The sequence below is a fragment of the Molothrus aeneus genome, chromosome 9 (assembly GCF_037042795.1).
Source record: "Molothrus aeneus isolate 106 chromosome 9, BPBGC_Maene_1.0, whole genome shotgun sequence".
Lineage (NCBI taxonomy): Eukaryota > Metazoa > Chordata > Aves > Passeriformes > Icteridae > Molothrus > Molothrus aeneus.
In genome coordinates, this window is record NC_089654.1 from 8,743,741 (window position 1) to 8,770,788 (window position 27,048).

At 43.3% G+C, this 27,048-nt stretch overlaps 3 protein-coding genes across 5 annotated transcripts; 2 read left to right on the forward strand and 1 right to left on the reverse strand.

Annotated features, from left to right (window-relative positions):
* The first annotated feature begins 153 nt into the window (after positions 1-153).
* EFCAB14 (EF-hand calcium binding domain 14) lies at positions 154-16,056 on the forward strand. The gene is made up of 11 exons (XM_066555606.1): positions 154-415; positions 1,352-1,500; positions 4,467-4,612; positions 6,235-6,333; positions 7,983-8,093; positions 8,659-8,739; positions 9,607-9,798; positions 10,513-10,593; positions 11,400-11,511; positions 12,333-12,464; positions 13,277-16,056. The coding sequence occupies exons 1-11, from the start codon at positions 240-242 to the stop codon at positions 13,450-13,452; spliced, it is 1,455 nt and encodes a 484-aa protein (XP_066411703.1). The 5' UTR covers positions 154-239; the 3' UTR covers positions 13,453-16,056.
* LOC136560273 (uncharacterized) lies at positions 15,953-16,739 on the reverse strand. The gene is made up of 2 exons (XM_066556002.1): positions 16,550-16,739; positions 15,953-16,464 (listed from the first exon to the last, which is right to left on the reverse strand). The coding sequence occupies exons 1-2, from the start codon at positions 16,737-16,739 to the stop codon at positions 15,953-15,955; spliced, it is 702 nt and encodes a 233-aa protein (XP_066412099.1).
* Positions 16,721-25,685, forward strand: ATPAF1 (ATP synthase mitochondrial F1 complex assembly factor 1). Of its 3 annotated transcripts, none has more exons than XM_066555721.1 (9): positions 16,721-16,946; positions 17,966-18,074; positions 18,613-18,663; positions 19,356-19,418; positions 20,037-20,087; positions 21,879-21,926; positions 22,816-22,911; positions 23,503-23,610; positions 24,914-25,685. In XM_066555721.1, the coding sequence occupies exons 1-9, from the start codon at positions 16,738-16,740 to the stop codon at positions 25,106-25,108; spliced, it is 930 nt and encodes a 309-aa protein (XP_066411818.1). In that variant the 5' UTR covers positions 16,721-16,737; the 3' UTR covers positions 25,109-25,685. The 3 variants fall into 3 exon arrangements, with proteins under 3 accessions (XP_066411818.1, XP_066411819.1, XP_066411820.1); XM_066555722.1 differs by having other exon boundaries at positions 25,186-25,685; XM_066555723.1 differs by lacking the exon at positions 24,914-25,685 and adding an exon at positions 24,514-24,645.
* Positions 25,686-27,048: the final 1,363 nt, after the last annotated feature.

Consider the following 27,048-nt stretch of genomic DNA (forward strand, 5'->3'; position numbering starts at 1 on the left):
GCGGGCGCGGCGCGGCCCGAGCGGCCATGGCGCGGGCGGGGCGGGCGGCGGCCGCGGGGCCGGGCGAGCCGCCGCGGGGCCGGCGGAGGAGCAACAGCCGCGGCCCCGCGGAGCGCCTGTAGCCGCCGCCGGCCCGCAGGCTGGCGAGCCGGGGCGCGCTGGCGGCGGCGGCGGCCGAGGAGAAGGAGGAGGAGGCGGGCGGGAGCCAGCCGCCGGCCGCGCCGCCGCCCCACAAGAGGATGAAGAAGCGGAAGGAGCTGAACGCCCTCATCGGCCTGGCCGCCGACGGCCGCAGGAAGAAGTCCGCCAAGAAGGGCTCGGGCCACCGACTGCTGCGCACCGAGCCGCCCGCCTCCGACTCCGAGTCCAGCTCCGAGGAGGACGAGTTCGCCGGGGCGCGGGGCCGCTGCGGAAAGTGAGTCCCGGGCCGGCGGGGCCCTGCTCGGACGGGTCCTGCCCCGGCTGCGCGGCGGGGCTGCGCTGCCTTCGGCGGGTCGGGTTCGCGGCTGGGGCTCTGAGGGGGCGTGTGAGGCTGGGGACTGCCAGGGGACACCCGGAGCTGCGCTGAGCGTGTCCGACCCCGCAGGTCGCCTGTCTGGGGATAAAGTGTCATCGGGTCGCAGAGCGGCTTTGCTTGGAAGGGACCTTAAAGATCATCTAGTTCCAAGCCATGGCTAGAGACAGCTCCCACTGGACAATCCTCTGGCTTTTGAATTATTTTTTTTTTTTCTGTTTTATGCTCCACGCAGCACAAGCCCTTGTGGACTAAACTCGGGGGAGATGCTGGCTGGGCGCAGTTACCCGTGTGTGTGTGTGTGTGTGTGTGTGTGCTCAGCATGGCACCGTCCTGCGGGCTGGCACAGTGCTGGTTTTCTCGGGGACGTGCTGTGCTTTTGCCAGTAAATAAGCTTTTCAGTTAAGTAACAGCATTAATAATGGGCCTCTGTGCATACCTGAAAGTAGGCATGTCTCAGGGAAACCTGGGCTTTCACAATTTAGAACGCTCTAGAAGTGACATTATGGTAATTCCGTGTTTTGAAGCGTGTTTTTCTAGCTATCAAGCAGATGTGCCTGGCATAAGTTTTATGTCAGCAGAGCAGGATATTTTAGTAAAGGAAACCTGACAGCTGCTTTTAAATATGCTAGATGTGCCTGCTGAGGATAAACTGAATAGAGAGTAACAACCCTGACCTGACCTTATAGCCTTATTTATTCCTGAAAGTGCTCTTTGTTAGCCCTTGTCAGCCAAAATGTGTGCTCTTATAACACTGTCCTTTACTTTGTAGCATTTAAAATAACACTTTTCTAGGCACTGCAGTATATTCACAATCTGTTACTTTGTTTTCTGCAGGGGAGACTACCTGCGGTGCTGCAGGTTCTGTTACCCTTTATGTGCGTTTGTCGTTCTTGCTGCTTGTGTGGTCGCGTGTGTTGGCTTAGTCTGGATGCAGGTGGCTCTCAAGGAGGATTTGGATGCAATAAAGGAGAAGTTTCGAACTAGTAAGTATGAATGTAGCTACTATTTCACATTTTCTTTGGTTGCTTGCTCAGTCAAAGTCTGAAAATACTGAGTAGACAAATAACATCTGAATTGAGGAGTGCTCTGAGCCAAGAACACAGAAACTTGGTGAATCTAAGGTGAATGCTAGATATTCTTGCCTGCTCTGTATCTTCTGAGGAGCAGGGACACTGGACTGGGTGGGCCTGTAGTTGCTTGTGGATACATTTCTAAAATTCCTGACTTTGGTCTTCAGAGTGCTCTCTTCCAAAGAACAAGTTCTGATCAGACTTGTCAAAGCAGTCTAGGGAATTCTGAAAAAAAAATTAAGAAAAATTATGGTCTTGTCTTGAACTCTTTTTAAAAAACCTCTGATACTTGCTGTGGAATTACTGTCATTTGAATGTTGCTTCAGTAGTATATTTTCTCTCTGTATCCTCTGAATGTTTATTTTGCTTGCACTGACCTGTTCTTGTTCAACTTTTACATTGGGTTATGTGTGGTGTGGAGTTAATATGTTTAATACTTTGAAGTGTGGAGTTAAGATGAAGTGTTTTGCCTGTAAATCTCAGGTTTTCTCTGTCCATGTCAAGATTCCCATGTCAAAATTTTCAATATAATAACTTCTGTAGGCTGAGGTATAACAAATGGTGATATGTGCATGTAAGGTATGTGCTCTTACACATACCATGCATGTGATATGTGCTCTTGGCTCTCTGTAACTCACCTCTGGGCACAAGGTGTGCTTTGGTGCCTTATGTTGGTAGTGTTTGAAATCCTGTGTAGATTGAAAAAGGTGAGCAAAGGAGTTGTCTTGGTTGTGATAAAAGGGGCATTGAGGAAGTGTGTGTAGAAATTCTTTGGTGTTGGTATTTGGGTGTTGCTGTTCAGGCGTGTGAGGTGGGAGCTGTCTGCCAAGGTGGAACAGGCTGGCTGGGTGTGAGAGGCTTGCTGTTCCCTCATTCTGCAGGATACCTTCAGTTCCAGGTGCTGCTTTGTAGCTCTTTCTGTGTTCTGGTTCAGGACCTGCTGCTCTTCATGAACTACTCCCCTTAAAGGGTGTGCTGCTGGTAAAAGTTTTGCACCAGGACAGCATTTGTTGGCTTTGGTGTAGCTAAGTTTCATCATTCCTGTTGGACACAGAGCTCTTTGTTAAAGCAGCTGTTCTCCCTGAGTATGTTCTCCCTGCCTGGCAATTACAGATGGCCTTGTTTCCCTCTTAATAGCTCTGATAGAAAAGCTGTACGTTTAATGCTTTGCCTGGTGATAAACGTGTCAGATTTCCTTGCCATCATAATACCATGCCTAGGAGCTGGATGGGAGCCTCATGATGAGGCACAGAATTTAAATACAACAACAAAAAAAGCAGGCAGCAAGAACAACCTGGTTCTCAAAGGTAACATTTTGCCTTGGTGAAATGTGTGGGTGAACAGAGAAACAAAGGCAGGTGACCCATCTGTCGTACACCAAGTTTGGAAAAGGAACCTTTCTCTGAATCTTCATCCAGACTTTTTTCCCCATAAGAGCAGGTGTTTGTGACAGTATTTGGTATGTTCTGCCATCCTTTGCACAAAGTAATGATGGAATGAGTGCTTTTTATAAACAAGATGTCTTTGCATTAAGTATGTTTGGAACAGGAGGAAGTCATGTAGTGTTTTCCCTTCAGTTGTCAGCAATGATGCTAAGAGCATGGGGCATTTAACCTTCCTTCTTAGTGCTCCAAAAAACTCTTCAAGTGGAGTCCCACTGTTCCCAGTGAGAGTGACAAAATGCAAAATAATTTGTCTACAAAAGCCTATGAATACATGAGACTTAGTGTGAGCTGCTTGTGTCAAATGCACAAATTAGTCCTCAATCTGTTTTGACTAAAATACACCTTTCAAGGTCTTACCTACCCAGAAGCATTTGGACCTTGGGTGATCCAGTGCAGATTTCTTTGCACCTAGAAAGTATTTCTAGAACTTGCTTAAAGAGAAGTGAGGTGGGTTTCTGAATATGCACAGCTTTCCAGTTTTGTGTGTTTGGGATTCTTCTTTTGACTGGATGGGTTGCACTGGAAATTTATTCTGGGATCTGCCAGCTACACATCACGCAGGTGCCTCTGCTCTTGGCAGTCTGCTCTGAACAAGGGCTGATTGTTGTGGAGCCTTCCACTGCTGCCTTACAGGGTGGACATGCAGATTTTGGAGAACTCTGTCATCTTCATCTCAAAACCTTTGCTTATTTGTTTCTCAGACCTAGGGATTTAGGATTGCCTCACAGCTCAGCTAAACAGCTTAGTCACTGCAGATCTGGAAGAGCTGCATTTCTGAGGCTCACTGGAATTGCTTTGAGCTGCATGTTTCCCCCTTCCTGTAATATTAATTGCATTAATAACTGACTTAATTTCCAAGGACCTTGTTTACTGATTTGTTTACCAACAGGCATTTGTGCCTAAGCTTATACATTATTTTTTCAGTTGTTTTTAGAGCATACATAGTAACTGTCATACAGAGCAACTAATTACATTAATCTCCTTGGAATTCACTTCATTGTTAGCGGCCCCTCTGCAGGCTTGAAAAGGGCACTGAGGTTCATTTCACCTGCCTCCTTTGCCCTGGGACTGTTGGCAACTCTTTATTCACAGGCCCATTACTATTTCATGTTCCCCTGTGAAGGTAATGCAAAATAACTGCACTAAATAAAGACCTACTGAGGTTTGCCAGAATGACAGGACTATGCAAAGTGTTAAATTTAGTTCAGTCTCTCTGGGTTCTCTCTGCAGATATTGGTACTCTTAAAACAAAAAATAGCTGTCATTCTGAGCAAACACTGAATCCAGACTGGCAATAAACCTGTATATAGAAACTGTTATTGCCTTCTTTCACTGTTGTGGATGTTGCTGTTTGTAATTTATTTTATGCCTTTTAGTGTTGTTTGCCTGGATTTTTGTTTTGGTTTGCTTTTAATTATTTCTTCATTCTTTTAGTGGAATCTAATCAAAAGACATCATTCCAAGAAATTCCTAAACTGAATGAAGATTTGGTGCAGAACCAAAAGCAGCTAGAACAAATTGAGACTGGAGAACTGGGGCTGAGTAAAATTTGGATCAATATCACAGAGATCAATAAACAGGTGAGAGGGAATCAGTCCTTGATTTTGAAAAATAATAAAATATTCCATTCAGTTCTTTTTAATAGAAATTAATTTTATCTAAGGACTTCTCTGGCCATATACATTAGCTTTTATTTTTAAAGTTCAAATAGAGTATAAACCTCATTATAAACAAGCAAAAAACAGCTTGAGCATCCAGCTGGGCTGGAGACTGATCACAAGAGGAGAAATTGCATAACTGGTGGAGGGAGTTCAGGCAGAATTTAAAAGAACCCAAGAACTGTGCAATTCTTACTTTTCCTGCCAAATAGTTGTGATGTTTATGATGAGAGATTTGACATTTCTAATTTCTGAGAATGTTTTGTAAGTGTGGAAAAGAGTTTCCTGACTCAGAGCAAGCTCCTGTTGCTACAAACTAAGGCCTGGTGTCCTGTGAAAATAAAAGCTGCTAACACACACTCAGCCTCTGAGCTGGTGTAAATCTTGGCTCTGTTGATGGGGCTAGAGCTAAGCCATTTAGCAGAGAGCTCTTTGCTCAGCTGCTCTATTAACTCACACTTCAAATGAAGCATCCAGCAGGGCTTTTACTGCAATTTCTGCCCTGGAGGGTAGAAGCTCAGAGCTGCTCACAGTGAATGGTATCAAGAGGTGTGTGGGGGGAACTCTTCTTGACCCAGGTGCTCTGGTTTAATTTGTTAGAGTACTGAAGTGCCTGCTTAGATTGATTTTTCTTCAGTCCCTTGTGGTGGTGAAGTGCTTACTGGGGCACATCTGAAAATTTGATTTGCTTTCTTTAGCATCTCACTGTTTTAGCTATAGTTATTCAGGCTTTTCATGAGACTTAAAATGCTCTTATCTGCACCTGGCTGTTAAAGATACTTGCACGTGGTTCTTGCAGGCCCCCAGGTTACTTCAGGGTCTGGTTACACTCTGAGCCAGATCTTCAGGGAATCAAAATTTTCTTGCTGTTTTTTTATCTGTGAATTGTTGGGATGTACTGCTGGGAATAATCTCAGCTGATGTTCACAGCTGTGAGCTAGAGAGTCTGCATGCCAGCTGGTTTACATTAACCTAATGTAAAATTAGGATCTTTTCCTCAACCTGCAAAACAACTTTGTTTTTTTAACCAGAAGAAAGTGAATTTTAGTCTTTGTTCCATGGGTGTAGTAGCAGAGGGTTTGGATGATAGGTGCACCTTTGCCCATCACTCAGCTGGAGAGGTTGCATGGCTTTGCTGGGTTTTGCCAGACAGGTTTCATTGCTAAATACAGAAGTGGGTGATGGTTTCCTACACATGAAAACTGCTTGCACAAGTTTTTAAGTCTTTCTTGGGCAACAGCCTCTCTCTAAGAGGATGAATGTAAAACTGGCAGAGGGTACCTTACTGAAAAGAAGGGTTTTCTGTGGCTTTCATTTAGTTTTAAAAAATAGTTAAATAAAACCTTGCTTTTTTGTAAGAGGCAGAATATTTTTAATGTAGCCTAGACAGGATTTCTAACCTAGAGACAGGGGTGGTTTTTGTGTTTACCTGTATAATTTTGTATTGCCTTATGTTTTAATGTTACACATTAAGCCATCAGCATTGGGAGAGGTCAGAATCAGGATTGTGTTGCCTAATTCTAAGTACTCCTCTTTGGTTTTAGATATCACTATTGACCTCAACAGTAAATCATCTCAAAAACAATATAAAATCTGCTGCTGACCTGATTTCTCTTCCCCTCACAGTAGAGAAACTTCAGAAGGTAAGTTCTGTGAATGTGGCTATCACTAAATGTCTTCTGTGTGTTAAGCTGCAGCTGGGCTCTTGGGGACAGCACTGACAGCAGGAGTTACCTGAGTTGCAAGGAAAATTTGTCTTTAAAATTTGACTTCATAAATTGTATGGTCCTAGGTAAAAAATTTAAAGACCTTGTTGATCCCTTTTGGAGATGCATTTGTTTGTATTGTGCTGTCCCAGGTGCACCTTGCAGCTGGTCTTTCTGGTTACTTTCCTTCAAGTTGCTAATATTAATATCATGTGAGACACTTGGAAAAAGTTTTATAACTGCTTGCAAACAGGTGGTTTGTTTAGCTTTTTAAATGAGAAAATGAAATGTTTTCTGTTAATACAATGTCTGACTGTGTGCCTTACTGAGCATTCTTTACCAAAGAACTGTCCTGTTTATTTAGGTTAAAAGAATGGCTTTTTGAAATGTGCCTGGTTATTCCCTGGCTGTTCTGTTTATTTAGCAATAAACATTTATGTTGGGCTAACACCTAATGTTAGTTCAGTCTTTGTGGCATTATGTGTTGCCACATCTCATTTCCTACCCCTACAAAATTAATGTATAATTAATGTATAATGAGTGTGGTGTGGCTGATGGGGCTGCCAGGATTTCTTTTTCTGAGAGGAGTACAAAGCTGCTTCCTAAGCTCCTTATTTGCTGCTACAAGCAGGCTGGATTTTCACTGTGTCCTGGTCAGAAGCAAGTCTGAAGGCATGTTGCTGTCAGGAGGAGTGTGGCCAGCAGGACCAGGGCAGTGATTGTCCTCCTGTACTGGGCACTGCTGAGGCCACACCTCGAATCCTGTGCTCAGTTCTGGGCCCCTCAATTCAGGAGGGACATTGAGGGGCTGGAGAGTGTCCAGAGAAGGGCAGTGGAGCTGGACAGGGAGCACAAGTGTGAGGAGGAGCAGCTGGGGGTGTTTAGCTTGGAAAAAAGGAGGTTGAGGGGGGACCTTATCACTCTCCACAATTTCCTGAAAGGAGGTTGCAGCCAGGTGGGGGGGTCAGGCTGTTCTCTCAAGTGACAAGGGATAGGACAAGAGGAAATAACCTAAAGCTGTGCCAGTGGAGGTTTAGATTGGATTACAGGGAAAATTTTTTCACTGAATAGTTTGTCAAACACTGGCTGCACAGGGAGCTACTGCAGTTGCTATCCCTGAGGGTATTTAAAGGACATGGATCAGAGCTTGGGGACATGGATTAGTGGTGGACTTGGCATTGCTGAGTTAACAGCTGGACTCAGTCTTAGAGGTCTTTGCCAACCTAAGTGATCCTATGTCAAGATTGTCTTTCTTATGTGGGATTTGGTTTTCTTGAGCCTTTTTCCTTGTAGGTACCATTCCTGGAAATAAGGATGCCTGCTGGTGTTAAAATCCTTAGGGATTACTGGGGGAATTCCTCTTGGGCAGTGGCTTTTGTTCCTGGTGCTGAAGGTGTCCTGAGGTCCTCCAGGGCACAGGTTGCATTGGGTGTAGTTTGCAATTTTGGGTGCAAAAATCTTCCAAATTCTTCGAAGTCACGTGCCTGATTTTGTTTCACTAACAAAATGTTGTGTTTAGCTGATTGGTAGTTTGGGACAGTGCAGTTTGGGGAAGGCTGAGCTTTCTGTCATGTTTTTTATTGCAGACTGTAGCCAACATAGGTAGCACCCTTACCAGTGTTGCTCATGATGTTGAAAATATACAGACAGCTATTGAGGAATACAAGAAATCCATAGAAATACTCCAGAATGATGTGGTAAGAAAAATGCACTGCTTTCACACTGCCCAATATGAAGCAAGTTAAAGAAATGCTTGAAGTTTGGGGATGTCAGAATATTGATATAGTTTTTTGGTTGAATTAAGAATCTATATTAGGATGAAATAGTTCTGCTGGCTGTCTTCAGCAGAAACTACTCACTGTGTTTATCCTGACCTCTCACTTGGCATTAAGAAACTGAACTAATAAGTACAGTTTTTCAGCTAAACTGCAATACAAGAATTCTTGCAGATAAAATCTGAATTAGACACATAATAAAGCTTGATTCAGTCAGTGGATGCTCTAAAAACATTGCAGATATGGCAGTGTGTATGGTACCAGTGAAATGTGTATCATAATACTTCATTAAATGGGGAAGAGTTAATTAGGGGGGTTTAATGAAAATAAATTTGGACCTTAAGTGTTTAACTATTAGCCTAGTTAAGATACTGCATGCACAGCAGACTGAGTGACTGTACTTGTAACATCCTTAGCTACAGTCTGCCACTTATTAAACACTTATTCACAGGGATTTTGTAACACAATTTTCTACTTCTTTCCTTAGAAGGAATTAAAACAGCTGCCTTCACTTCCCTCCACTGTTGTACCAAGGACTGAGGGAAATCAGACAGAATACTGCAAAAAGGTATTTTTCTCCCTTGCATAAGGAATTTTGGTACAAGTGTCATGGATATGTAACTTACCCGTGTGTTTTGCAGTACTGTAGTGTGCAAAAAGTATGTTTTTTATCAAGACAGTGCAGATAGCATGCTTAAAGCAAATAATAAGATAATTTTGCTCTAGTTTGTTCCTGTATATGTGCAAACAGGAAAGTGCCCTGGTCTGAGAGAGAGGTATTTTGTATTCTGACTGGGTGAGTAGTAAAAAGAGTGAAACCAACATCTGACAAATTACAGGTGTGCTTTGCTAAAGTAAATGAAAATAAGTTCAAGGCTTTTAGTGGAGTGGATTTTATGGCAGCCACTTGCTAATCTGAGCAAACTTGGGAGTGGCATGTACTGAGTCACTCTCACGGTAATGAGGTGTGGAAAACAGTAATTCAGCAACCAAAAAAAAAAAAAAGGTTAATGTGTAGGTGTTTAGCTGAATGGGTTGGAACAGAATGACTGCATTTACTTACATTTAATACAGTCAATATCTTCCTCAAAAATGAATCCTGTATATAAATATGCCCAGTACATGCTTTCTTGGGAAAAATCATTGTGCTTACAAAGCTTGACCTGGAAAAGGAGATGAATAGGCTTTCTGTGTTCACTGCACAGCTGAAGTGATTATATTAGCAACAAAGAGGTTAGCCCTGGGGAAGAATCTCAGTTTCAAACTTTTAGAAAGTTAGAATAACTTTCTGGAAGCTTCCAGTTGGATGTTTTCAGTAGTGTCAGTGTAAAGGCAGCCTGAAGTCTGCCCAGTTAAACTGGGTCAGTCGTGTTGTTAATAGCAGGAGTTGCTGCAGAGGTTGGGTAAACTGACATGTGCTCTGTTTATATTTCAGGAAAGCCAGGCACTGCATGCAGCTTTGGAACAGCTAAATAATACTGTAGTGATGTACCAAAAGTTGAATGACATCAAGCTTCTAAATGTGGATTCAGCCATTGGCAACCTCAGCTGGAAAGTTACACTGTTGGAAAACTCTCCCCTGGTTGTGAAAAGCCCAGAGAAAAGAGAGAACTCATCCACCATCGTGGTAAGAGTTTGATGGCTCAGGGTGTCTCCTTGGGCTGCTACTTCCCTTACACTGCAGATACAGCTTTGCAGTGCTAACTCAAGAAAATATCAGAGTGAAACTTGAGATACTTAGGAGTTCATTTATAAAAGGCTGGAGTTTGTTCCTGAACAGATAACCAGCATTAAGAGTGTTCTCAGAAGCAGTATTTAATTTCTTTCCTGCAATATCTACAGGAAAGTGTCCAAAATACTGTGACATTTAAAAGTTGTGTGGTTGTTTTAAGAGGCAGGATTCACAAACTGAGCTATGTTTTAGGAATCACTCTGGCATAGATATGTTAAGACCCACTGAGGGGCTAAGTGGGACTCTGCATTTGTTCAACAGTGGTTAAATTCTAAAAAAAACTGTTAAGAAACCTCTCAAACCCAATAATAATAATAAAAAAAAACTCCTAAGTAAGTTCATAAATTCTCCTTCATAAATTCTTCCAGTGTTTTCTGTTTGCCACACTGGGGTCAGTCTGTAAGAACATGTTCTGTATGTTTAACAATAAAGGCACATGCTGACGTTGCTGTGGTACATTATATGACCCATTTTTATGACTTCATGTTTATTCTATAATCTATCTGCCCTGGTTTATCTCTGCTTAATGTCTGCCAAATTTGAAGGAAAGAAACTCTGTTGTAGAAAATAAAAAGCACATGAATAAACTCTGCTCTGTTTTTTCTCTAGGGGAATAATGCAACTACCTCTCTAAAAGTGGAAAATGAAGATCAACTAGATAGTGAAACTCAGTCAAATAAACAACTGAAGGTAAAGTAAGGAAATAAATATTACACTGGATAAGTAGAGCATGTAATTGTCTTTCTAAAGATGTTTTAAATGGACCTTAATTGAGCAAAGTTCTGCAAAGATGCACTAGTGGAGTCAAGCCCCTCTCAGTAATGGTCCATCACTGGCTGGGAGTGGGTACAACTGAATGGCCAAACTGTGGGCTGGGGATAGGAGGGGATGCTGCTGAGTTTAGTTTCCACCAGTTAGATGGGTGAGTGAGCAGGCTGCACTGTCAGTTCTGGGCTTGTACTGATGTGAACTCAACCTGTCCTTGGGAATGTACCAATGAGGGACCTGCAGATTAAAAAATATGGGGGTTTTATTGTAGCAGAGATGCAGTGGCTCCTGCACAGAGGTATTCACTACTGCAGATAAACCTTTGAAACAATGATGCAGTTTAGTTAAAGTGCTCACTCCAAGTATGCTTGACTGTTTTATATTACAGCTTTCCAGTGTCTTGCTCTTTTCTGTAGGAAATACAGAAATAAACATCAGATGCTTTTGAAATGAGTGTATGCAAAATAATTGCCTGTTTTTCAGGTTGAGGTACTGATTCTGTTGTTTTCCTACAGACCATGTGAATTTATTTATTGTATCTTCTTAGAGATTATTTATTTATTTATTTATTGTTTTTAAATCTTGTTTATAATTTTAAACTTGATCAGCCTGGATACCTCAAAGTCAGTTAGAAGTGCTGACATATTTTAAATTACTACACTTTCTGGTCTTCTACATTTACTGAAGAGGTGCATTTTAAGATTTTTTTTTTTTTGGTACATATGCAGGAAGCAGGAGCTAGAGATCCTCAGGTATCAAAACTAAAAGAGACTCTTCAGCTGATCAGTGCTCTCACAGGCAAGTCAGAAAATGACAGACCCATTGAAGCATCAAAGAATGGTAAGAATGTCTTGTAACAGTAATCCATAAACCTGGAGCTTCCCTGTGTAATTCAAAGAATTACTAATTAAGGTGGATAATTAGACTGTTCTTTAAGATTGTGATGAAGGCTTTTTAGTTAAAGTGGTGGGAAACTGATGTTGCTAAAACAGAAAACTGTGTATGACTCCAAAAGTTTGAAGGTGACTTAAAAGGTGTATGGCAGGATTCACATGGATCAATAGCTGGTGTTTGAGGGCAGGCAGTTATTAACTGTAGAACTTTATACCCAGTAACATCTGGTTTTGCTTTTTCAAAATGTAAGTGTAACAGAGAGGAAAGGTCTCTGCCTCTGCTGACTTCAGTTCTGCACTTGGCTGAACATCAGACTTCTAAATACTTCATTACAATAGAACTGTGCTGCTTGTTCATTCCAAGCAGGTGCTTGGAAACCTATACCTTGTTGTTGGGGAATATTGGTACTGATAAGGTGAAAGCAACCCAGGTGGGCAGATGCAATTTGCTTAATGAATCTTCTTCAGCACCCTCAGAGTGAGGAGCAGAAAACACTCCCAAGTCATTCTTTGTATGGGAGTTTATAAACAGTAAGTAAATAAACACCTCCTAGTACAGAATGGAAGATTCTTTCAATTAAAGTAAAAAGGGGCAACACTGCTACATTCTGAAGCATTGCAGCTACAATATTGCTACATTCTGAAATATTCTTATCCCATAGAGCTGCTGCAATTAAAAAAAAAATCAGTTTTATTGGATTTTTATTTGGTTTAGGTAGCTGTAATTCTGTGGAATTAGTAAGACTAACAGGAATTGTTTTGTAACAGTTGAAAGTAGTCAGAGTACTACAGCAAAGCCCACAGACCTTTCAAGGGTGGCTTCAAGGTCAGCTGGTGACAACACAGAGAGAAATGGGCAGCTGAGCCATCTGTCCTTACCAGGAATTTCCAGCATCGAAGGTATGTCCATTTTAGGCTGACCTTTTCTTCTGAGTATTTCATGTAAATGTTCAGGAGAGGATAAGTATAAACATTCTGGGAGGTGTGAGGTCAATTTTAAAAGCTTGAGGATAATGTTTGGTTTTTTTAAAGCAATTAAGAAAAAAACTGAAAGAAGAGCATGTAAAAGAAAAGAAAGTGACATTTAAGCAGGAGTGTGCATTATTAGTGATTTTATAATTGTTTTGAGTACCAGAGTATTACATTGAGTGCCCCAGAGACTGGGAGGAAAGTCAAGGGCAGAATTAACATGCTGAAGGAAACAGAAGTAGCTATGAGTGTGTATGTTCTGGGGCTTTTTTCTGGTCTGTATTTTTTTTCCAAGAGAACACTGCCTGGTCAGATGAATGGTTTCTGGATCTTGCTGTTCAGTCTCTTCAGCTCCTGAAAGGGCAGCTCTTTGCATCAGGAAGTGAATAGACACTTTTCCCTTTATATCATCTGTCCTGTTGGTATAGCAACAGTCATTCAGAGCTTGCTTTTGTGGGGGATAACTGCATCTGTATGCAGTTAGTGGTTATAAAATGGGCTGTTAGTTGTAGCCCGAAGTGGGGATTACTTTCTTCAGATTTAGTGTAATTTAATCCAGAAATATTCATGCTTTTTGCTCCTATACTGTTACCAGCAGCTTGTGACAACATAGGAGGCAAACCCCTCACTCAGGGATGCTGTTTGTAATCACTGAGTGCTAAGAGACAGTGCTGGGAATGCACCTTATGGGATATTCCTGTGCACTTAGAGGAGCTGTTTCTCAGTCCTTGTTCTCTTTGCAGATCTTCAGAAACTGTTTGAAAAAGCACCTGCAGATGCTGATGGAAAACTCTCTTACAAAGACCTTCAAAAGCTGTTTGGCTCCACAGCCCAAGAATCACAGAGCTTTAAGGAGTTTGACACAGATGGAGATGAGAAATACACACTAAAAGAACTGAGATTAGCATTAGGTCTATAGGATATATGTTTAGGAATGTGATATTGGTGGATGTTACTGTAGCTAAAGGAAGCTACAGACATGAAAAACTATGGCTGCACTTTCCCAGTGTTTTACTGATCTTTGGAGCTAAATTACTGTACACATTGCCACCTCTTTTTCAGTTGCATTTATTGAAAAGAAATTTACAAATTTATATGTCGATAGGACATAATATTGGGACTTTGTTAAAATCAAGAAAATTCCCAAACTTGGAAACATTTTCCTCTCATTATTTCCTTTTCAAGGGAGTTATTGCTTATAATTTAAAATGTGTACATACTAAAATAAAACTATGGTTTTATATTTCACTGAAATTTGCCTTAAATTAGAGAGCTGCACTTTATGTAGAGCAGAAGGGAAATCTGTCTTGTGAAGATGGGCTGCTTCTGCTTGTAAATATTTGAGATAGAGTAAATTATGCATATTTAAGGACAAGTTGTGTCAGGGGCTGTGTTGGTAGTAATCTGTTTATAATGAGAAACTGAGCCTGGAATGGAGGTTTAAGAGATTCAGCTAAATTTCTGATTTTTACTAACTATATCCATGAATAAATTTGGCCTCAGTCAGAGGAAAGCAGGAGGGGTAAGTCATGCCCATCTATAGCAGGATGTATTTTTAAAGGGAAGAGTTGAAAGTGTTTTTATATCATGAGCCTACAGGAGCAATTAACTTGCTGAGTGCTTGAGTTTTCACTTCAGCATTGTTTAGGCTTTGCTGTGTTGCATTCAGATTATATTTTGTGAGATGAGCCTGTCTATTTATTTTTTTTTAATGAACATATTTAATAGCTTTAATAGATGCTTAAGAGGTAAAAGCCTACAGTGCAGCCTGCTGAGCAGCACCTGAGCAGTTCATATCTCAGTGGTGCTCTGATACACTCCAGGAGTGTGAGCAGGTGGGAAGGCCCAGAGAACACTTGTGAGCTCTTTCCTGGCTATTGTGACCGTGATCCCTTCTTGGTACCTTTATTTTTTGTCTCCTTGCCAACAGAAGGATGTAAAAAGCTGTGTAGGCATGTGCAATCCCATCATCATTCTGTACTGACACATGGTTTGTAAGTGAGGTTTCCTTACTAGAGGAACTTAGATCTGTTCATAGTAGTGGATCTAAACTCAGAATGTATTTATTACCTTCTGGAACATAGAAAAATTACTTTTGCAGAGGGGATTCTCTTGCAGGCTAGATGAGGGCCAAGTTGGGTAATTTTGCTCACAAATATCACTGATCCTGTTAAGAGTTTTTTGCATGATTTAGTGAGTTGAAATTTCCCACCTCGCTGTGAAGCATCAGCTTATGAGGAAGTCAGTTCAAAATTGTTGACTTTTATATTACTTTAGACTGGATGTTTTATCAATAATTGTATTTTGGAAGTATGAATCAGCAAAGAAATGTATAAATTGGAGCCCTATTACCCATTTCCTAGGCTTCTTTCACTGTTGCTCTTCTATCCTGTTTGGGTAATGCAGATGCCACCCACTACCAAAATGCTTTTGATGTGACATTTGAAAACACCATATTTAAAAACAAAACCAAACCAACCACCCTTGGCTTCAGAGAGGACAAGAAGCCAGCACTTGCTTCTTGCCACTTCCCATACCCTTTTATACATTACTGTATAAATCCTTAACCAAATAAAGAAAAAAAGCAATAAAATGTAACCATTCTGATATTTTATTTGTACATACTGTATCATAGCCATATGCCAGAGTTTGCAAAATATTTTTGGAAGTTTATTTGTATGAAATTTAACTTTACCTTAAAATTTAAAAGATTATAGTACCACCCTGTGAATCTTTTAGTGTTTTGTTTTGTTGCAGTCTGCTTTATTTTTAGAAGGCTATTCAGCAAGCAGCAGTAGTGAAAATGCCAGCTAGACCTGATGTGTGCTGTTGCTCTGCCTGTGCCCAGGGAGCTCAGCTGGTCACCCTGCTGGGACACGGCTGCCCAGGGCTGCTTCTTAACTTGCATGTCAAGGGCACGGTCGATGGCTAATTGCTGTGGTCACTTGTAGGATGGGCTTGTGCTGTCACTTGGGCAAAATCCGAGCATCCCTCAGTACCGTGGTCTGTTCTGTGCTGCAGCCTGGGGGCACTGGTCCCATCCCAGCGAGGTTTCTGCTATGCCACTGCTCTCCATCCCGCACGCTTCCCAAAGCCCTGATGCCAGGTGCGGGCAGGGCTCTCTCCCGTGTTTATTCACAGCGCAGATGAAAAGCTGTGAGTGTAGTAAATACACTCGTCTGGATCCCCTCCCTGCCCTAACTCGTGCACCTGCTGATGGGTACCGGAGGGGCGGCTGGATGCTCTGGGCAGCGAGTCCTTGAGAAAAATGCGATATCTGAGTGAAATCAAAACCAATGAAGTTGTGAGAGCAAACTGTAGCAAAAAGAGCTCTGCCCTGCCGAGATTTGCTGTTGTGCCGTGATTCCTGGGTTCGCTTTTGGGCTGTACCTGTGGGTTTGGGTGACCACTGTGTCCCTTCACCTGAGCCGGTAGCGGGGCCGTGCCCACCGCGCTTGTTCGCTCCGCGGCGCTCCAGCATGTAACGCGGCTTTGCTCTCAATAAAAGCTCCTTTCCAGTGTGCGGCTCCGGCCGGTTCCTGGCGGGGGCGGTGGGACGGAGCGGAGGGCGGGCCGGGCTGAGGGGAGAGCGGCGGGCGGAGCGGGCTGAGGGGAGAGCGCAGGGCGGAGCGGAGAGTGGAGCGCGGGCCGGGCTGAGGGGAGAGCGGCGGGCGGAGCGGGCTGAGGGGAGAGCGCAGGGCGGAGCGGAGAGTGGAGCGCGGGCCGGGCTGAGGGGTGAGCGGAGGACGCAGCGGGCTGAGGGGAGAGCGCAGGGCGGAGCGGAGAGTGGAGCGCGGGGCGGGCTGAGGGGAGCGGAGCGGAGCGGAGGGCGGGTTGAGGGGAGCGAAGGGCGGAGCGCGGGGCGGGCTGAGGGGAGCGGAGCGGAGCGGAGGGCGGGTTGAGGGGAGCGAAGGGCGGAGCGCGGGGCGGGCTGAGGGGAGCGGAGCGGAGCGGAGGGCGGGTTGAGGGGAGCGAAGGGCGGAGCGCGGGGCGGGCTGAGGGGAGCGGAGCGGAGCGGAGGGCGGGTTGAGGGGAGCGAAGGGCGGAGCGCGGGGCGGGCTGAGGGGAGCGGAGCGGAGCGGAGGGCGGGTTGAGGGGAGCGAAGGGCGGAGCGCGGGGCGGGCTGAGGGGAGCGGAGCGGAGCGGAGGGCGGGTTGAGGGGAGCGAAGGGCGGAGCGCGGGGCGGGCTGAGGGGAGCGGAGCCATGGCGGGCCCGCTGTGCCAGGGCTGGGGCCTGGGGGTGGCCCTGAGGAGCCGAGCCGCGCTCCGGCCGCTCGGGCTGCTGGCACCGCCGGCACGGGGGGTGCTGGGGTCGGCAGCGGGATCGGGAACGGCGGCGGGATCGGGAGAAGCGGCGCTGGAGGAGAACCCCTTCTACGGGAAGTACCGGCATAAGATCCAGGAGCTGCGGAGGTGGGCCCTGAGGGAGGCGGCGGCGGGACCGGGGTGGGCGGGCTGCGTTTTGCGGAACGGGCGGGCCTGGGGAGCGCTCTCTTGAAGGAGAGATGTCCTTTTTTAACTTTTCTCCCCCTTGAGAAACTCGATTAGTTTAGGCCAATTGCCTTGAAATTCACATGTATTTGACAGCAGGTCAGTGAGGATTGTCTCCTAGCGTGGTCAGCTTGATTAGAGATAGTTTTGCCAAGATTAAATTAAAATTTTAAGTTAAGAACATGAATCAGTATCATAGTAAACATTTTAGAAGGCCAAAGGATGTTAATCACCCAGCAATGCTCTCCACCTGTAAACCTTTGGAACAGGCAAAGAACACTCCAATTTTGGAAACTATCGGAGCAGTCAAAGAGTATTCCAATTTATAGCCTTCCATCTTATTATAAAGGAGGATTTGAACATAAAGTGAGTAGGCAGAAGTTGAGTCTTATTTTAGATGTAAGTCTATCTGCTGGCAAGGCCACAGTGAGAACAGCCCATAGAAGAATCATGGTTTTGAATTATCCTGATAAAGATGGATTACCTTACTTAGCAGTATAAATCAATGAAGCAAAAGACTTCACAGACTCACTCACAGAACCATGGAATGGCTTGGGTTGGAAAACACCTTTGAGATCAGCCACTTCCAACCCTCCTGCCATGGGCAGGGACAACTTCCCCTAGGACAGGTTGCTCAGAGCCTCATCCAACCGGGTCTTGTTGGAATGCAGTGCCAAAAACAAATCCAAAGCCTTGGGTCATAGGAGATATTGTGCAACAGCTTTCACAGTTTCTTAACTGTGCATTGATTTTTCCTGTTTATCGTCATAATTAAAAACTTAAGGTTATTTAAAAGCAAACTGGAATGTTTTAGTTATATGAATTTATGTCCCGTTGGACAAGGAGCAGGGAGGAGGATTTGGATGATCCTTGTGGGTCCCTTCCAACTCGAGCTGTTCTGTTGCTCTGTTGTACTGTTAACAGTCCCTGTTCCAATTCAGGTCCAATCCAGATGTGTTTGAATCCCGCATGGAAAAAAGAAGTGAAGTGAAAAAGCAGCCCGTGGGACATTCCAAACAAGGAGAGTTTATCAGATGCATGGAGGAAAAGGCAAGGACAATTTTCTTTGTAAATCACATACACTGAAGCTCTAATGCTATTTTTATGGGATCAGAGTAATGCTACAAACTGGAAGTATCCCTATCAGTAGGAGCTCTGAAATTTCACTGTGTGGTGGCTAAAAGCATTGCTCTATACTCCTCTGTATTATTTTTTAGACTGTAAATTCCCTGCTTGAAACCTTGTTTGATTAGTTCCAGATTAATTTGGTCAGAAGAATGACACAATCCTGCATTTATCACTTTTTTAGTGAAAGCAAGAAAACAGTTCAATAATATTGGATCCAAAATGCATAATAGTTTCCTTTTGACTAACCCTTTGTGGCCTTGAAATTCATTATTCATATTAGGTTACTAATCTTATTTACTTCATCTAATCAATCACTTATTTTATTAAAAATACACTGTAGTGATCTTCAAGTATCTTGAGCTCCCACTCAGGAGTTTCTGTCAGCAGGCAGGTTATGTGTGGCAGGAAAGGCAAATCAATGGTATTAGCTGTAAAACTAAAGAAGAATGTTTTCTTGCAGGCAGAAGGCTTGGGCAGCAAGACATCAAAGGGAGGATTCACAAAGGATAAGGTAAGAGAAATGACCCCAAGTGTTAGGAGGGTGGCAAGGCAAGGGTGTGGATTAACTTGCATTGCCACAGCCAGTTTCAGTCAAGAACACTTTGACATAATTCTGGTGTTCCTTATGCTACATTTGAGTGTAAGATCTTGGTTAACTGTTGGGACCTCGTTCAACCTTAGAACTCCTGGCACTCTGGGTTTTTATTGCCCTGTGCTTCTCTGTGACACCCTGGAAATTCCTTCCAGTTGAGGCATCTGTTCTGAACATTAATTGGAAAGGGTTAAGCTCCTTTTACAGCATGGAAATACATTTGTAGTGATCAGCCAGCCCAGGGACAAGAGAATTTTATTTCACATTCTTGTATTTTGGTGACTCTTCAGTGTAAATCTGCCAAAGAGCACATCTTTGAGATGGCTGAAGGCAAAAGCTGTTCCTCTTGCAGCTTCAGTAGACATCTGCACAACTGGAGCAAAGCGTGTGCTGACTCCTGAAAGAATCTGTTCTGCCTCAGTGTGTGAATCCACTTCTCAGTGTGTTGCTGCTGTATTTTATTTGGCAATTAGAGGGACTAAGTAACACTATAAATGGAATCAAATTCCCCTAGGTTGATTTTGTTCTCTGTAATTGCATGCATTCATTCTGGATTCTTACAAGGTCGGAGAACTGCCATCATGCCAGATTCTTTATGCTTTCTCTTGCAGACACTTGATTCAATTCTTAATGTTGAGATGGTGAAAGAAAAATCAGCAGAGGAAATAACACAGGTGATGGATTTAAATGGAATAAACTTTGCTTGACATCTGTGCTTAATAATCTGTGTGTAAGGATGGAAATTTTACTTAGACTGAAAAATAAAACACAGCTGTGGATGTATGTTTACAAAAAGCATATTCACATGGGTATCCATAGGAAAAGATAAAGTTTTCTCCATCTAGGTAAGTCCTCCTCGGGGGTACAGGTACACTTGGTGTTGTCATCCTGCTGTGGTGAAGAAAAAGACTGTTAACACAGAGGAGCATCATGCAAAGACTTGTCTTCTGTTGGAAATGTTTTCTATGTTCTTTATTAAAAAAAACACCACCACCAAAAAACACAACCAAAAGTCATTAGTGTTATTGTTGGGAAAGATGTGAGAAGTGCTTCTGATGGTTAATAAATACTGAGCCACCTCTGAGCCCACTGCTGATTTCTGTTACCTGCTTGGAATCTGTCCTTTGGTACATCTGGAACCTTTGCAGAAGTATGTTGCATTAGCAGGAAAATCAGTCAGGCTTGAAAAATGACTTCCCAAAGTGCTTACAAAGGTCAGTTGATGTTTTAAAGCATTTAACATTACTGCTAAATGCTGGACTTTAACTGTATCTCATCTTTGTTTTCTACAGATTTGGAATCAGTATTTTTCTGCAAAAGACACAGTTTATGCTGTTATCCCTGTAAGTAGTTCTGCTATAGTTCTGCACTTGAAAAGCCAGCATAGAAAGCTTTCCTTTCCAACTGAGATTCTGCTGCTTTTAAAAGCAGTCAGTAAAGGAAAGTGAGGTTTCAAGAACAAACTTGCTTGCTGAGTGATTTTATTGCCCCAAACAAAGGCTTTTGTTTTCAGAAATGCATATCCCTTTTTTTCTCACTCAGAGGAGTCTCAATAAATCAAGGACTTTTTTCTGCACACCTGGCTGGAATTTCCAGGCTTATTTTAATACAAGCCTCCAACACTTTTTGCAAGGCCCTAAAGTTTATTAAGTAGCATTTGTATTTTTAGAGTTCTTTTTCTCAGAGTTGCTTGTTCCTTTGCCCTCTTCCCCACAGCACAGGCAGCTGCCTCAAGCTTAATGTGGCAGTCCAAGAGCACTTGGCTGGTAACTTGCATGTGGCTAATCACTTAGGACTTATTTCATACATTTGCAATTATTGGCAGCACTGTCTTTCTTGAGATTGCAGGGTGTTTCCTGAGATAAGATCATACTTCTTACTCCTGATAACTTTTCCAGATGTTAATTGTTCTTAGTTTGCATTAGGCAGAAGGAGACTTTTTTTCACTTTGGGGATTTCTCTTTATTTTTTTCTTCAGGGTCATTCTGTAATTGTGATCTCTTAAATCTGTCTTTTCACAACTGTGTGTTCCTTGAGTTCTTGGAACCTCATTTAGATCTGGGGTCTGATTTGTGATTGTATTTGGCCCTTTCTGTTGCAGCTGAACTCAGTGGGAGGGAGTGTTCTAGATGTGTGATGTGCTGAATGCTCTGAAAGTGGAAGTGTGGGATTTGAAGTCAAGCAGCCTCATGTTTCAGTTTTCCCAACATGTGGATGTTGTGAAAATAGTTTGATTTGCACTTTTACTGTAGCAGAGGGCCAAAGCCAAGGACTCCAGCTAAAATGTAGGTCTTTCATTAGTGGGGCTAGCGCTGTGCTTTGCTGCACTGTTTTAGGAGGAATGTTGGAAGCTTTTTAAGACTTCAATGCAAACCAGATCCCGGGCACATTAGGAAGCAGTTCATGGTGTCATCGAGGGGAAAAAAAAAACCCTTTGTCTTTTGCCAGAAGCTTTTTGTTGGCTGAAAGAAAGGCCTTGCATAATTCTCCCATGCTCAAAAGTACACATGAAGGAATTTCTTCTTGATGAATGGCACATGTTTTCTTTCTTGAACACATAAGAGTAGATATTAATACAGTGCTAGGAAGCAAAAAAAAAATTAGGCAAAAGATTTGGGGAAACACAGAGAACACTGAATGAAATTGCCAGGTTTCATCAGGGCTGAAATAGGGTTGTGGTTTTAATTTAAACCTAAGCAATAAGTATGTTATTGAGTGTATAGATGGGCTGCATTTTTATACTAAGAACAGATGACAATGATGTAAATCCACAATTTGGAGCCAGGGATGTGTTGTCTCGCTCAGCTGTTGACACTACATGATGCAGTGCAGCAATTACTGAAAGAGGATGTAAGCCTCAGGCTTGGGGCCCCCACATCCAAGGCATGAAGCTCTGGATCCAAGGATTTTGCTGCTGCATCCTAGAGACAGCCTTGTTAAAACAGGATGCTGATGACTTTTAGGTAAATAAGAACTAAATGCAGCTTTCCAGGCACTCGTTGCCATCTGTCCCCACAGTGGGACCTTCTCCAGATGGAAGCTGTGCCCTCTAAAGGTTAATGAGGTGATTGTGAGCAGCTCTGCATCCACGTTTGTGTTACTGAAATTGAACTTCTCTTTCTCCTTCCCCAAAGGCAGTCAAGTTTGATTTGATGTGGAAGAGAGCCCAGAAGTGTCCATCGGTACGTACAGCAGTGTGTGGCTGTAGAGCTGTAATGCTTCTCTTCAGAGCCTGATCCATTAACTTTTGACTCTCCTGTGCTGATACCCCTTGTATCAGCCTGATTAGTAAAATCCAGGTGTTCAAACACTTGTCCTGGTGCTCAGATAAAGCAGTGCCTATTTATATGTATGAAACAGTTTGATCTAGATAGAAAAGATGGAGGGTTGAGAGAGCAGCAGCACAGAATCTCCCAGGGAATGGAGACTTTACTGTGCTGATAGATTAGTCCTACCTACTTCACTTGCCAAGAGCAAATGTATCTGGCTTCCTGAGCCACTTGGAGATTGGGAAGTTATTTATAGCCTGAGGTGCATTTCTGTACACTGCACTGGCATTCAGTCAGGTGTCCTGCAAGGTTTTCTGCTCCCATGTTGTCCTTCCCTTGGTGGGTAGAACGAGCAGGTGTGTACCTGTGGAGCTGGATAGGCTGTAAATGTCTAGAGAGGAGATGCTTGCTGCCTCTTCTGGAGCAGCTGATAAAATGACCGGATTAAATGCTCTGCTCCTTACCTTATATTTGACCATTTCTGCTATTAGTTTTCTAGGTGAGAACAAGAAGGTCAGAGGCTGAATGTTGTCCATTCTCCTTTCCTTTTTAAGTCTCAAAATACTGACAAAAGTATTTGTCAAGATATTTGCTAATGAATTAATACTGATAGGGTAATTCTGCTTTATTGTGTGCTTTGGAGTCTGATTCTTGCTGTCCTGTCACATGTGGTGGGGCAAAGAAACTCTTTTTTCTATTGTGGTTCTCTCACTAAAGCATAAATGCTTGAGGCCAGTGTGACACAGGCATCATTTTGTTCTATGTAAGGGAAATTTGGTGTTTTTTTATAATTTCTCTGCAGTTTCTATATGCTTTGCCAAGAAAAGAAGGCTATGAGTTCTTTGTGGGGCAGTGGTCTGGAACAGAATTACACTTCACTTCCCTGATAAATGTTCAGGTGAGTGTTTGAGTTAAAAAGTTCAAAATTGATTTAGGATCCAGAAATAGATAGTATCAGTATATTGCAACATATGTTATTTACTCAGTAGTTTAGCCAACAGGTTGTCTAGCTTAACTTGAAAAGAATTCTCATGACAATAGCTGTTATTAATTATGGTTTAATTGTACATTAGTTACAGGTAAATTAGTAAAGTTATGGGTATTAAGTGTCTCTGTAGTGTAGAGGATAATGAGGTAGAAGTTCAGTAGACTCAAAACATGAGCAAGAGCCAAGCTTTTTAGAATTGTTTGTGCAAGCTACTTAAAATAGCAGTAGATGCTGTAAGATTAAATACCTTCCTAAAAATGGTGGGTTCTTTTAAATGCAAAATGGTCTTTAGTCAAGTTAAAAAAACAACCTAACTCTGCAAATCCCTTGTTTTCTGTAAATACCAAGAATAATGAACTTCTAATTAGAACTGACCCTTAAGCCCTGGGAAGGAACTGCCTCTGTGGCAGTTAATACTCAAAGTTTTGTAATCAAGCACACAGATCTGCAGTGGAGTGAAGGTTTTTATGAGATACTGACAGGTTTCTTTCTCTCCTTCAGACCCAGGGTGAAACTGCTCCAAGCCAGTTGGTCTTGTACCATTATCCTGATCTGCAGAAGGAGAAAGGGATAGTGCTAATGACAGCAGAAATGGACTCCAAGTTCTTGGTAAGAGAAGTTTGTTCATTGGCTTCCTTCGTTTTATGCTGCAACTCCTCCTACAGTTTTGAATTAAAATTAAATTACAGTGAAGCCTTTCAAAGACCCTTTGCCAAAGAATGGTCCCACTGTCTTTTTTTAACCTAATCTACTTAAGGCTAGGGAAAGCCAGAAGGGAATCATCAGTCTTTGGTGATTCCAGTTCATGCATTCTTTCTTTTAAATTTGGGTATTACAAGTGATCGTTGTAAAAGAACAAAGCTACTGGGTTTTTTTCCTTCTAACAGAAGCAAATTTAAATGAAAGCTGTTGCTATCTGCAAACAAGTTAAAACAGGGTTTGAAGCTTAATCCTCTTTGTCAAAGCAGGAGACTTCAGAATTGAGTGTTCAGTTTGTGCACACCTGTGCTCTTTCCCTCTGTGTGGGCACACCATTATTGGCATAACTGTACCAGTGCCTGGACTGATGGCACTGGGCACTGTAGTGGTGGAACAGAATGATTAAAATAGCCCTCCTCTAAATCACCTCCTGACACCCCTTCTGAAACAATGAGTGGAGTAATTGGTAATGCTTTTCTTTTTCCCTGTTGGATCTCAGAGCAAACAATCTTTGCAAGTAGGTCGGCTGTAAGAAGGGAAAAATGAGGATTTGGTGCGTCTTGGAGTGGGCAGGGATCACAAAAGCTACACTTGACCTCTGAGGCAGATGCACAGCAGGAGAGTTGCTGAAACACACAGTGCTGGAGTGTTTAGGTAGGTCAGGAGCCACAGGGAGGTGCTTTGTTAAGAGATTTGCTGAACTAAGGTGGCTCAGAGTTGAGCCACGTGGCGAGTAGGAGTGTGGCATTTCTTTTCCAGTGGGACACGGGCACAGCCCCACCCTGATGGTGACAGCTCTGTCCTCACTGCCAGGTGGTCCATGATGCCCAGTGCTTGTGACACAGCTCTGTCCTCACTGCCAGGTGGTCCATGATGCCCAGTGCTTGTGACACAGCTCTGTCCTCACTGCCAGGTGGTCCATGATGCCCAGTGCTTGTGACACAGCTCTGTCCTCACTGCCAGGTGGTCCATGATGCCCAGTGCTTGTGACACAGCTCTGTCCTCACTGCCAGGTGGTCCATGATGCCCAGTGCTTGTGACACAGCTCTGTCCTCACTGCCAGGTGGTCCATGATGCCCAGTGCTTGTGACACAGCTCTGTCCTCACTGCCAGGTGGTCCATGATGCCCAGTGCTTGTGACACAGCTCTGTCCTCACTGCCAGGTGGTCCATGATGCCCAGTGCTTGTGACACAGCTCTGTTCTCACTGCCAGGTGGTCCATGATGCCCAGTGCTTGGCCAACCAGGTGCAGCTGTTCTACGCCACAGATCGCTCCGAGACCTACGCATTAGTGGAGACCTTCAACCACAGATCCAGTGAATTCAAATACATGGCAGTTATAGCAGAGCTTGAGCAAAGTGGCCTTGGAAGAGAACTGAGACCTGGGCAAGCTTCTGACAAGTCATAGAGCCTGGCCTGTGGTGAAAGGAGCCAGCCCAAGCAGGGGGTCCCAGGAGGGGTGGTCCAGTGTCTTCTGTTTTACAGCTTGGATTTGGCCACAGAAGGAGTCGCAGACGTCCTGGGAGAGTGACAGTCACGCCTGTCTGACACTGATGCAAGATGAGGACTTGGGCCATTTGAACAACAGTAACTAATTGCTAAAAAATGGAGCCCAGTACTTCAGTGTAACTTCATCAGAAAGAGCCATTTTCCCAGTTTTGTAACTTCCTGCTGCCTGCTGGATTGTGGAAATCTGAAATAAAGTGACAAAAGGGGAGCTATGTAACGGCTGTACTGACATCAGGAAAGAAATTACAACCAATGTTTCTTCTCAGTAAATGCATTTTAAAAGCCCTCCACCATTATAATTGCATGGTTCAGTGCTTTTTTAATCTGTGTGGAATTCATATAGGTTTGTCCATCAAGAAGAAAGAATAGGAGCAATGGTCTAAGACAGACACCTCTTTGTTTCTTTGTGAAGTTTCTTACACAGATTCTATTGTGGTCTAAGCTTTTCTCAGGATTAAAAAACCAGAGTCACTAGATTTGTTCTGGGAATTTTCTGCTTTTTAATTGATTTATTAATTGTATCCTGTCGTGCTGTTTCTGTATTTAAGATGTTGTTTTTGCACAGTATGAACATGGGTTTATTTTTTTAGTATATTTTTAATAGTGTAGAGGAACCATTGCCTGTTTTACAGGATTATTTTTTCTCAGGCTGGCATCTAGTCAGCCAACTCACAAATGACATTTGAAGGAGCAAAAAATAACTCTTGTTCCCACTTCAGGAAAGGCACTATCTATAATAAAAGAAAGATGGACTGGCATAGTGACAGAGAGAGTCACCAGCCAGCTTCTTGTTTGTCAAGTGAAAAAAATGTCTTGGTATGAAAATGCAGAGCTGCTTTAACTTAGCAGTGTTGGTAAGAACCTGGCTTTACAGACTGCAGCAGGTTGGGGGTTTTAAACCTGCCCCCAGCAAAAGAATCCCAAAGCTGATGCTTTGAGCTTCTCTTGTGTCATTCCCAGCAGAGACATCCATGGACAAGGACACTGCAGCAGTGTGATGTGCAGCCTGTGGGGGTTACCAGCACTGCCACCACTGCACAGGGGGACACAGGACAGCCAGGAGCTTCCAGGAGCCACTCTGAAATACCTACCATGTCTACATCAGACCCCCAGCACTAACTCATCCTTAGCACTAATTAGCTCTGGGCCACACTGCGCCTTTTCAGCCTGCTGGAGCTGGCAAGCATTCATCCCCTCCTTTGCCAGAGAAAGGGGGGAAAGAAGGATGTGCACTTTGTCTCTGTTGGAAGGCTTGCCTGGTATCAATTTTCTTCATTAACCACAACCTGATATGAAGCTGTGATGAGCAATGAAAGTTTCTTGCAGCATCTTTTTGCTGGGTAGTTGTAGGATCCTGTTGCTGTAATGCCCACTGTCACTCTGTACTTTCTCAGCCTGTTCTTTGCCCTACATGGCCTTTGAAAGTCCCTTCTAACCCAGGCCATTCTCTGATTTTATGACATGAACACTTCAGCTGAGCACTAAAGCTACACAGTGCAGTTTTATGTTGAGGTCTATTTTACCACCAACTCTTAGATGTTGGGTGTGAACTCCTGTCCATTCAGGAAATTGTAAGATGTTTCTAGAAGAGGCAAATCTCTTGGGGCCTTGCTGAAAGGGGATGGTCTTGCTCCCTGGTAATGTCTTTTGGTTTCTGTTCACTGAGTGTGCACAGAGCAGTCTGCAGAGCAGGGGAATAATTAATCAGAGGAGGCATGGATAGGACTGTGATAATCTGAACAGCGAATCACCTTTATTAAAAAGCATTTCTACTTCTGGTTTATGGTGTTCATGCTCCATTTATCATTTTTCCTTAGCTGATAGAAGGGCTGTTTTGAT